The 12,564-nt window shown below is 43.4% G+C and overlaps 1 protein-coding gene across 2 annotated transcripts in view; it reads left to right on the top strand.

The window, feature by feature from the left end:
- KIAA0319 (KIAA0319 ortholog) overlaps window positions 1-9,263 on the top strand; it is a 68,924-nt gene extending 59,661 nt beyond the window's left edge. For both annotated transcript variants that reach the window (XM_040353806.1, XM_040353805.1), the window contains exons 18-21: window positions 333-455; window positions 4,154-4,244; window positions 5,721-5,812; window positions 8,840-9,263. In XM_040353806.1, the coding sequence (XP_040209740.1) occupies window positions 333-455; window positions 4,154-4,244; window positions 5,721-5,812; window positions 8,840-9,018 (485 nt within the window). In that variant the 3' untranslated portion in view covers window positions 9,019-9,263. The remainder of the gene's footprint in view (window positions 1-332; window positions 456-4,153; window positions 4,245-5,720; window positions 5,813-8,839) is intronic.
- The last annotated feature ends 3,301 nt before the right edge of the window (window positions 9,264-12,564 follow it).

Here is a 12,564-nt window from a genome sequence, read left to right as displayed (position 1 = left end):
TCCAGAGCTGATGGCGACTGCTGATTCCCTTTTACTTTTGTATTGTTTTGTTTATGTTTTAAACCCAATAAAAATTGTCAATTATAAAAAAAAAAAAAAACTATACCTATGGAATGGGGAGGGGAAGCACTGACCATAATCAGCTGAACAGATAAAATATTCTTAGTTCATGGTACTTAGATCTTTTAAAATTCTCACGTTGCTGATTAATAGTGTGGGGAAATATGCACTTTATGAGGACCATGATGACTAGATCTACATCTATACAAGATTTGTCTTTGTTTCCAGGCAGCAGTACACACCAGTTATAATAATTTTTCTCTGTATAATAGTATGTCTTCTGAAATGTTCGGGACATGGACACTGTGACCCAATAACAAAATCCTGCCTTTGTTATCCCTTTTGGATGGAAAATTTTATCGAGCATTATGTCAGTGATGGGGAAAGTAATTGCGGTGAGTACATTCCTTTCAAATTTATTCTTTCCTGACAGCTCCATGTCAACCCACCACTGGGTATGCCCCACCCATACCCTCACCTGCAGGACCCAACTCTTAAGCCTCGTACACATGATCAGTTTTTCCAACTGAAAAACTGTGAGGAGAGCTTTTGGCCGGGAATCCCGGCCATGTGTATGCTCCTTGCAGTTTTTCCGACGGTAAAACTGACCAAAAACCGCCGGACAAAAAAAGAGAACCAGGGAAATCCGGCAAACTTTTGCCCGGAGGTTTTTGGCAGTTTTCCTATGGGAAAAACTGCGATGGAGCATACAAACGACCAGGATTCCCGGCCAAAGCTCCATCGCAGTTTTCCTGTAGGGAAACCCGGTTGTGTGTAGGGGAAAGACTGAACCGAGCATTTTCTGGGCTTTCCACTCGGGATTTCCGAGGGTAACTTTTCCCGTCGGAAATCCCATACGTGTGTGCGAGGCAATACATTTGACTCCCTTTTCCAGGCTGGTGTTCTTTTCTTTTCCTCTTCATCTTTATTTCTCATTATCACATAGATTGTTGACGACTGTTAGTTTTAGAAAAATGGTTATCTCATCAGCCAGAGGCCATAATTAACCTTGTTTTGTTTCTCCATTATCCCACCCTGGTTAGCTAGTTAATTCTCAGTGGTAGGCCGACATGGAGCCGTCAAGAAATTGGAAAATTTTATATCAAATACTTCGCGCAATTTTCCTTTCCTGATCAGCTCCATGTCAGCACAAACTCCTACTCAGGTGCAAAAATCTAGCTAGGTAACGCGGGCCTGGCAGAGTCAAATCTTGCGACCCCACTCACCAGAGCTGATAGACCCTCAGCTTTGCAGTCCAGGGGTCGAAAATTGCTTATAGAATGAAGGTCTGATACATATATCCAGGTTCACTTCAGAGAGGCTTCCACGAACGGTTATTCAGGCGGACCGAGGAAGACAGTGCATAAAAAAGAGATGAACAAATAAAAAGGTACATAGTGAAGTACTGCCGACACTGGGTTAATGCGCATTCACAAAACGCCACTCACGAGACGGCTTGAAGAAACAGGCATCAGTGTGTTCCAGGTTCGCATCTGCAGCGTGCATTCCACGGATACCGGAAGTTGTGTCACTGGTACTTGAAACCGGAAATACACCTAAAAAGAGGTGGAACATGTCACATGTTCCCAAAGGTGAATTTATCCTTTAAGCTGATCATACTAGTAGAACTTTGTTAGAAAATTTAAGGAATATTCTTTGTATTAAAATTTTCTAACTGTTAGGGTCAATTGGATATTCCTTTTCAAATGCAGTGACAAGAAAGGGTATAATTGTTTTCTCAATTGAACAAATTTCTAATAAAAGTACCGTATATACTCGAGTACAAGCCAACCCGAATATAAGCCGAGGATCTAATTTTACCACAAAAAAATGGGAAAACGTATTGACTTGAGTATAAGCCTAGGGTGAGAATGCTGTAACCGGATTAAGCAGACACTGGGCCAGATCCACATACCTCTGCGCCAGGCGCAGCGTAACCAAGATATACTATGCTGCCGTAACTTTTTTTCAAGTCCTCAAAGAATTTGCGCCATAAGTTACGGCGGCGTAGTGTATCTTTGGCGACGTAATGGCGCACCATTCAAATCTCTGTGATGGGGGCGTGTTTTATGTAAATCCGTCGTGACCCGACGTAAACAACGTTTTTTTTTTAACTGCGCATGCGTCGTCCGTGGGGGTATCCCAGTGCGCATGCTCGAAATTAAACTGAAACCAGCCAATGCTTACGACGGTGACGTCATTCTACGCAAATTCCTATTCTCGACTTACGCACACGACCTAAAAAATTCAAAATTGGACGCGGGAACAACGGCCATACTTAACATTGAGTACGCCTCATAATAGCAGCTTTAACTATACGCCGGAAAAAGCCGAACGCAAACGACGTAAAAACAATGCGCCGGACGTACGTTCGTGGATCGCCGTAACTAGCTAATTTGCAAACTCGACACGGAATTCGACGGAAACGCCACCTAGCGGCCGCCGAAAAATTGCAGCTTGGATCCGACGGCGTACTAAGACGTACGCCTGTCGGATCTAGCCGAGTCGCCGTCGTATCTTGTTTTGAAGATACAAAACAAAGATACAACGCGCAAAATTTGAAATTTCGCGGCGTATCAAGAGATACGCCGGCGTAATAGCTTTGTGGATCTGCCCCACTGTGTTCAGTGTTCCGCCAATCGCGGACATTCTTTCATCCTCGGACAAGAGGACGTCCGTGATTGGCGGAACACTGAACACAGTGGGCTAGATTCAGATAGATCTTTAGATCCGCGTAACCTATTTGATTTACGTTACGCCACCGCTATTTTTTGAAGCAAGTGCTTTATTCAGAAAGCACTTGCCTCTAAAGTTGCGGCGGTGTATCGTAAATCCCCCGGCGGAATTCAAATTCCGCGGCTAGGGGGCGTGTACTATTTAAATCAGGCGCGTCCCCGCGCCGATCGAACAGCGAATGCGCCGTCCGCAAATTTACCCAGCGTGCATTGCTCCAAATGACGTCGCAAGGACGTCATTGGTTTCGACGTTAACGTAAATTACGTCCGGCCGTATTCGCGAACGACTTACGCAAACGACGTAAAAAATTTAAATCTCGGCGCGGGGACGACGGCCATACTTAACATAGGATACGCCGCACTTAACCCTGCTATAACAGGGGTAACTTTCCGCCGGAAAAAGCCGAACGCAAACGACGTAAAAAAAAAGTGGCGGTCGTTCGTTTCTGAATCGGCGTAAATGCTCATTTGCATATCCGACGCATTAAAGATATGGAAGCGCCACCTAGCGGCTGGGCTGGAATTTCAGCCTAAGATCCGACGGTGTAAGTCACTTACACCTGTCGGATCTTAGGCATATCTATGCGTAACCTGATTCTATGAATCAGGCGCATTGATACGACGGCCGGACTCAGAGATACGACGGCGTATCAGGAGATCCAGTGTCTGCTGGGAAACTGTCCAAGGATGAGAGGACCTCCGTGATAGGCAGAACACCGTGTCAAATCATGGAACGGAACGCCAGGAGGACGCAACAACTTTTAAAAAAATGGATGCCTGTCAAGAATGCAGGTACAATGACTCAAGTATAAGCCGAGGGGGGTATTTTTCAGCCCTAAAAAAAGGGCTGAAAAACTCGGCTTATACTCAAGTATATATACGGTAGTCTATTTACTCCTAAATCAAATATTAAAAGCAAATGTTTTTGAAGTACTATCCAACAACATGATTATGTCATTAAATGTACTGATGAGAACTTCCATACAAAAATCTACCAGTGTGTGACCAGGCAGACCAGACCTTCCCCCATTTTCTATGCTAAATGCCCATATAGCATTTTGTAGCTACTCAAGGGCCCAGGGAGGTAAAGTTTCCCATTTATAGAAATTCTGTGGAAATTAGCATTTATTCACATACATGAGCATGTTTCAAATAAATTGTCTGCATGTCTATGTCTGGGAAAGAGATTCAAGAGCACTTTGAGAGACCCTTTTGGGAGACTTTCCCCCTTTTTTCCTTTTGGTATTTATTTTTTATTTTTTTATGAAGATGGAGACACTTCTGCATTTGAAATTTTTTAATAAAATCGCACCCTATAAGCAAAGTATGTTAATATCGGGTACTAATTTATTTTTCAGATTGGAGTGTACTTTATATTACTGTGCTGACGTTTGCCTTGGTTGCCTTTCTTATGGGCATGGTCTGGGTATGCATCTATTGCTATAAAAGGTAAAAAAACATTACTGGATTGACTAGACTTCTCTGTACTGTACTTCCCACAATATTATTAGACATCAGTCTCATATGCTGGAAAAGTTTGGTTACATTTGGGGAAGTTAATAACTATAATACTACAAAAGCTAGGGTAACAACATTGCAAATGTATGCAGAGATACGTACTTATGCCAAAGGGTAACTAATAATGTAAATGGGGAGATCAGAACCAAAAGGTAGAAATCTTAGAAAAAACAAAGACACAATCAAATAGATAGGCTAGTTCCCAACAAAGGGCTCTATAGGCTAGGTAAGCTCATTTCATACAAAAAACTCCCAACACAGTATTTGCAGACCATTGCAAAAAAAATAAAAAACGGCAGTAGCTGCGTACTGTTGGCCTGCCTCTTTATAACTGATACTTTATGCAACACTACATGAATGAAGGAAGGAGGTGTGTCCCCCCCCTCCTCTGATCATTCAGCTGTTTTTTTTCTGAATAGATCTAATCAGGGGGTCAAATAATGGTATAAAAGTACAAAGAGTTTGTAGTCAGCAAAAACACTAGCTCCACCTGATGGCTGCACAAGGTAAATATGAAACATTCATATGCAATATTTTGTATTTACCAGTCTAAAAAAAAAATATATATATATATTTCTAATCTTTAATCATAAACCTCAAGAAAATATATACTGATACAAAAACAACATATTTCAGTTACTCGAGTATAAGCCGACCCGAATATAAGCCGAGGCACCTAATTTTGCCACAAAAAACTGGGACAACGTATTGACTCGAGTATAAGCCTAGGGTGTCCATGCATCCCTCACTGTGTCCATGACTAGACTTACGTTTAACATGGGAGTATATATATAGAAGGGGTGCCCGGCTTTGTAAAATCGGTGCTCCCCGGCCGTAGGTCCCCCAGACAGCAACCATTGCACACTTGTAGAGGAGAACTGGGGGTACATGTTTCGGGTCCAGGGGACCTATGGCCCGCCGGTACTGGGCCCCTAAATTTACTGGAGGAATGACCGTTTAACATGGGAGTCTATAGAAGGGGTGCCCGACTTTGAAAAATCGGTGCTCCCCGGCCATAGGTCCCCCGAACAACAAACTTTGCACACTTGTAGAGGAAGAGTGGGGCTATATTTGTCAGCTAAGTTTGGGGTCCAGGGGACCTACGGACGGTTGGGTACCAGGTCTCCAAATTCCGGGAGATTAGGCGCAAAAAGGAAACTCGAGTTTAAGCCGAGGGGGACTTTTTCATCACAAAAAAAATGTGCTGAAAAACTCGGCTTATACTCGAGTATATACGGTAATTACTGTACCATTCAGTGTTCCATAAATGCAACGGACATCCAAGGGTCATTGGTTGCACCATTCAGACATTGCACTAAATGGGTTATTAGGTCTTTAGCAAAACACATTTAGATTCTGCAATTTTACGTTCGTTTTTGACATACAAATCTTTTGTGTTCACATCAGCCGGAAGAGGACCAAAATAAGAAAGAAAACAAAATATACTATTCTGGATAACTTTGATGATCAAGAAAGAATGGCACTGAGACCCAAGTATGGTAAGTAAAAAACAAATCTGAAAAATCTGTTTTCTGACATGCATTGAAGGGTGCACATGCCAGTGATCACTGGCCTGTGACTACATACGAGCGACCACAACTAGCTGTTGGAATCTCCTATTGCTTTCAATTGGTCTGCCTCCCGCAGCTAACAGCCGGGGTTCTCGCATGTACTTGGGGTCTGGTGCATTCTCAGGTGTGAATGTGCCCTAACATGAAGGGTCAATCTTTGTGTTTTCATGATATAATCATTTTGATTTGTCACGGTTTAGGACAGTCTTACTGTGAGATCTTTATTTGGCTACCATTACTACAGAACCCCAACCAGGGGTCAAGTCCTGGGGAAAAAAGTGTGGGAACTCCCACCCAAGATCCACTCCCCCACCAAAAAAATAAAAAATGATACGCTCATATGCATAATTACTAAACCGCATGTTCTTTCTAAATCCCGCGATAACTTGTGGCAGACCTCCGCAATGTTTCCTGGGAACAATGACAAAAGCTCCCAGGAGACATTGCGGCATCGAGGAAGTGACGGAATACCCGCACACTACCTGATGAATCCATATACAGGAAGCGGCCAGTAACATAAAGGATTACTAAGGTTCGCCTGCCCCTGACAGTGACTCGAGCTGGGCATCGCCGCTTAGTGAAGGATTGGCTCAGGCGGCTCGGCTGCTCTAGTCCTGCAACGGGAACTGAGTTCCTGCTGTGAAAAAAGTGCAGGAACTCCGTTCCCACGCGTTCCCGCAGGACTTGAGCCCTGACCCCAACACTATAGTTTTAAAATTCAAAGTTCTACTTTTTCCTTTCTCTCTTCTGCACTACCTTCATTCCTTCCTTCCAATTGAAAAACACCACCACTATTTACTACATTCTATAATATTATTTTGAACAGCAATCTTTATATTGAGCTGAAACTAAGGGGGAACTGAAACGCTGAATCCAACTTAGTTTTTTTTGTTTTACAATAACATATTGTATGTATGTGTTAACACAACATAACATATAAAAAATAGTAACACAACATATGTATGTGTGTGTGTGTGTATATATATATATATATGTCCTGTTCAACACAATTTCAACGATATACAGCAAAAAAAATAACCTCCAGGCAAACAAACCTATGGAACCTGTTTTATACTTGCCTAAGGGCCCTTTCACATGGGCGGACAAACGGACCGTTTTTTACAAGTCCGTTTACGGACTTGTAATGTATCCCTATGGGATTGTGGACGTTAGCGGATGATGCATCCGCTAACGTCTGTAACGATCCGCCTCCGCAAAGATCCACTTTTTCAGACGGAAGAAAACCCTATTTTTCTTCCGTCTGGCGGAACGGATCGGATGAATACGGACACACGGTCCGTATTCATCCGATTCCCCATAGGGGAGAGCGGAGGAAAGACAGGGTGGTCTCTGCACAGTGTGCGGGCATCGCCCTCTCCGCCGACAGCTCAGCGGGTATTTACGGATGATCCCCGCTGAGCCGACGGACACACACGGGGTCGGATCAATACGGATCCGCTCCGTGTGAAAGGGCCCTTAGTCTGCTGTCTGGGTCCCTCACTAGCACCATTTCCAGCTGTGGTGGACCGTTAATTTTTTTTTGGCCAGTGATTAGTTCATGGGGGATGGGAGAGGAGAGGGTGTGTGGGTGTGTGGAGAGGAGGGACAGCTCAGAGTTTAGTTTTACCAGACTTCACATACTAAAAGGCAAAGATAAAATATTCTCAATACCGGTTGTTGGCATGAACATGCTTTTTTAAAGGCAGAAGTTTTTTTATCCTTAAAGTGGAGTTTCCATCCCAATTTTTTTTTTTTCATTATTGCGCTCATTAGACTTAAAAAAAATAAAAATAAAAATAAAGTTTTACTCACCTGGAAATGCCTGTTGCTATGCGGTCCCACGAAATCTGCCTTAGGAATCACCTAGGATTCTGACATCATCTCCCTTGGCACGCTAATGCTCCTGGGAAATGTGTGTCATAATTTCCCAGGATGCAGTGCGCTTCCCCATTATAACTCCCCATCCAAGACTTCCAGGAAGTAAGTGCTTGTGGGCTTCACAATGCCCACAAGCAAAATGACAACGGTGTGGACATCTTTTTTGAATAACTATGCGGAGCGGCGGCGGATTGTAAAATAGTAAGTGACCGGATTTATATTAAAACGCATGATGAAAGGACATACATTTAAAAAATGCTAATTGTGGTTTCCCAGCGGACTTTTTACCGCTGGGAAACCCGAGGGGAAAACCGAGAACCTGCTCAGTAACTTTTTCCCCCTACACGCGACCGGGTTTCCCGACAGGAAAACTGCCATGGGAGCTTTGGTCACGAATCCCGGCCGTGTGTGTGCTCCATCGCAGTGTTTCTCATAGAAAAACTGCCGGGTTAAAAACCACCGGGGATCCCGGCGGGGAAAAAAGAGAGCTGGTTCTCCTTTTTTTTTCCGGCAGTTTTCCTGTCGGGAAAACTGCGATGGAGCATACACACGGCCGGTTTTCCCAGCCAAAAGCTCTCATGGCAGTTTTCCCGACAGGAAAACCGATCGTGTATACAAGGCTTAAGGCATTATGCCTTAAGATTAAAAAAAAAATTGTGTGTAGCAGCCACCCCAGCACCAACGATGTCCACAAATGTCGAAGCCGTCCAGGACACTCCATTTGGCTCCCGCAGCTGTCAGTCAGTCAATCAGGGGAGAGAGGGGGTGGGGTCTCCGTGTCTTAATGGACACACAAAGCTGTGACTCGGCTCCAGTGCCCCCATAGAAAGCTGTTGACTGTGGGGGCACTCGATAGAAGGGAGGGGCCATGAGCAGCAAAGAGGGACCCGAGAAGAGGAGGATCCAGGCTGCTCTGTGCAAAACCAACTGCACAGAGGTGATAAGTATAACATGTGTGTTTTTGTTCGTTGTTTTTAAGAGACTTTACCATAAAATTAAAGGTAAGACGGATTAGATTCTGCTCAGCTGTAATATAATGCACTCATTTATTGATCTGCCATTCTTTCTGTTGGACAGGCATCAAACACAGGAGCACAGAGCACAACTCCAGCCTTATGGTTTCAGAGTCAGAATTTGAAAGTGACCAAGACACAATTTTCAGACGTGACAAGGCAGACCAAGAGAATCCCAAAAATATTTCCAGCGGATCCCTTGGGAATGGTGCGCCTTTTAACTTCAGCTCCAAATGTAGATGAACTGGATGAGAAGGAAAATAAATGTGTTTTGTGTCTGACCAAACTCGATGCTGGAAGCCTTCCTTTTTACAGATCTTTTTGGTCTTACAACGAAGATTAAGATGTTCAATTAAAGAAAAAAATAGCTTTTGAGCATCTCTAAGGACAAAACATAAGGAACAAATGCTAGTGTTACCCATCAGACTATCAATGTCACAGTACTTTGTTGGGGAGCAGTACAGGTTGCTGTCCTGGAAGATGCTGTGCAAGTGAAAAAAAAAAAGAATAACATCACAAAGCGAATAGTTGGATTAGGAGGTAAAGTGGATTTAGGTCAATGACCCTTTTATTGTTTTTCAGCCCCTTAAGCCAATACGTGTTAAGGGGGCTTTGGCGTACAGATGCAATTTATGTTACTTTCCTGGAAAATGTATAAAGACATTTGTTTTCAGGTGCTGATAAACACAACTTGCATCGTCTGCATATATCGGCGCAAAGGTTACAAGCCTAACAGACAGTGATGTTCATCAATTCTAATATAATAAATCATCCCTTTTCTTTAAAATGATGTATTTCTGAAACATTGTTATATTTTTATCATTTCTTGTATACGTGAAGTTTTTTTTTCATATTTACACTCATAATGTAGACATATCTGTATCTGCATAACTATGAGTAACATATGTCTATACAGTATAGAACTATAAATCGTAAATGCAAGCAATTTTTAAGTGTAAAACGCTCGCATTCAAAATCTTCTGATATTTTTTCTATAATTTCAGTGATTTTTGAGATAACAAAGCAAACCCATACCTTTCTCCAGTAAATGTCCTTTCCAATGTAGAGGCCAGGAGATAGAACTTCAAGTCAAGTATTGGATACGGGAAAGCTGGCCACACAATCAAGCACTGGAAGTAGAATTTAATGCTTCAAGCCCAGCACTAGCTGCAGCAAAACCAGCCGGAGAAAAGCCCATAGACTGCACAACTCACTTTGTAGAATGCAATAGAATTGGCTATTCAAATTCTGGACATTTGACACAAAAGTCTCGTTCACATAGATGTGCAGGGCCATACAGCATGTATATCTGTGCAGAAGCTTGAGCCTGGGAGGTAAAGCTGCTTGTACAAATCAATGACATGATGTGGCTGTATGCTGGTAAATGAACATCTGAGGGTATACATGCGTACAGGTATGTATGTACACCCCTGAATGCAGACTACGTCCAGAGTCATACATCTATACCTGTACGCATGTTTATACTTGGATGTGCACATACCAGCATGCATCCACATCCTGTCATTAATCTATACAGGTAGCTGTAGTGGACCCTGCACACTGTATGGCGCTGCATGTCTGTGTTAATATACCCGTATAAATTGTCCTGCCAGAGCCACATACACTGATGTAGCCCTTATCTTTCATATCTTATTTATTGGCTATATGGTATTCAAACATATACTCATCTGTTAGAGCAGGGGTGCCCAACAAGTGTCCCAGGGGCCACATGTGGCCCGAGATCTCCTGCTCTGGGTTGCCGGGTTGGCAAGCCAAGATTGCAGGTTGCCTACCCACCATGCCATAACATCAGTGTTGTGAATGAAGCCAGCGGTAGAGAAAGCAAGCAGCTGCGAAGCAGAGCCACATAAGCCAATGCTTCCTGTATAGCACCACCTCCTGTCATAGGTGGAGTGAAAACAAATGCCCTCTGCATGGGACAGCAAGTTTATTACTAAAATTACATTGTATATATGGACATATCTGTTCTGCAGTTTTTACTGGGCTGCTTTCAAACTGATCCGCAGGTGTAGTGCAGTGCACCTGCGGGTTACCTGCACTGAGCCATAGACTTCTGGTTTTACCTGTGGGTTTGGTGCACTTTCAGAAAGTGCACCACACCTGCAGGATATAATAGAATTCTATGGCAAAGTACCTGCAGGAAAGCCACAGGTGCACTGCGTTGCATCCATGGCGTGGGTAGACCACAGACCATCAGTGTAAAAGTAGCCTTAGGCCCCTTTAACATGATCTGTCTGACCCAATCGGACCCTCCATTCACCTCTATGTAGCGGCAGATGTACACAATCTTGTGTCCGTTTACACCTGCCTACTTCCAATCCGATCTGCTAAAAAAACAGAAGTGGATCCGTCCCCTTCCATTTGATCAGATGAGAGGGCCCATAGAGTAGAGTGGGCTGTGTCTGTGTCTGCTTTGCATACGCAGAGTGGATGCGGACCTGTCATCTGCTCATTGTGTCCGGCGACTGTTTACTAAGTCGCTTAAGTGGCCCTCGCTCTTCAAAAAGTTGGGCACCCGTGTTAGATTGTCACATACATTTGTTGATGTAGCACTTGTACAACCATCTTCTATATTAGGGTTTCTCAACCTTTTTTCAGTTGCAGCACCCTTTTAAAGTATGCACAATCTTGAGGCACCCAAGTCTAAAAATTAAAATGTTACTTGGACTCAGAAGCTCTCCTTTACATCAGAACCCCCCCCCCCCCCCTCTGTACGTTGGGAGCCCCCTATTCCTTCTAAGTTGCCCTATCAGAGTCCCCCCATCTCACAGCCCACCAATCGCACAGTCCCCCCCCCAATCACACAGTCCCTTCTTCACTTCAGAACCCTACTTTTTGGCTCCAGCAGCATGGCAGGAGGTGGAGTAGGTCTGGAGGCGTTGGACATGCTCTCTTAAATGTTGAGGGCAGCCCTGTGTGCTGTCTGCCCTGGATGAGCAATCATGCATTGCCATAGTGTGGGTGGGCTAGCTACCAACACCATAACAAAGAATGATACTGTGGATCCTGCCCTAAAATGTCATTTGTTCCTAAGGTGCCTGGCAGTCAGCCCGCCACACCATGGCAAGTCATGACGCTGGTCCAAGGCAAACTGGGTCTGGCGTTTAACGGCACCTGGGTTGAGAAGCACTGTTGTATATTGACTATACAAAATCCCAAAAATTGCTCATCTGTCACAGTGCCACATAAAGATATCTGCGTTGTGCTTGTATAACCATATCTTCTATATTGACTATACAATATCCAAACATATATTCACATCTCTTACAAATGAAGATCTGATTTTAGATACAGGTCATCGGTCATTGTAAGCATACTATTACTCAAATCTTCCAAAAACTGTTGTGGTAACTGATATGTACAAAAAAAGAATTGTGCTTTTTGATATTTGGTAAAGATTAGAGGTTAATGATGACTTCTGAGGACATCTCCTCTTATAACTTTTAAAAGGAATCATTGGAAAGGAAATTGCAATTTGTATGGGTTTTCATATCGGGCAAGATTTTCAGTTCTGGAATTAAAGCATAGCTAAAACCAAAAACAAATGTTTTATATATTTGTTGAAAAAATTAACACTGGTGTCCTGTCCCTGGGTGGGTACACTCACTCCTCCACTGTTTCTTTGTATACACTTGAACGACATCTGTCTTTGTTCATCTCTATTTCATGTGAGCTGATCGGATTAGTGGTTTACAGAAGGAAGGTACATTTGTTTGTGCTTTCAGTGAAGCTCACAGGAAATCAACAGGCATTTCTGTACTCATAGCC

The sequence above is a fragment of the Rana temporaria genome, chromosome 5 (assembly GCF_905171775.1).
Source record: "Rana temporaria chromosome 5, aRanTem1.1, whole genome shotgun sequence".
Lineage (NCBI taxonomy): Eukaryota > Metazoa > Chordata > Amphibia > Anura > Ranidae > Rana > Rana temporaria.
This window is presented reverse-complemented; position numbering and strand designations above follow the sequence as displayed.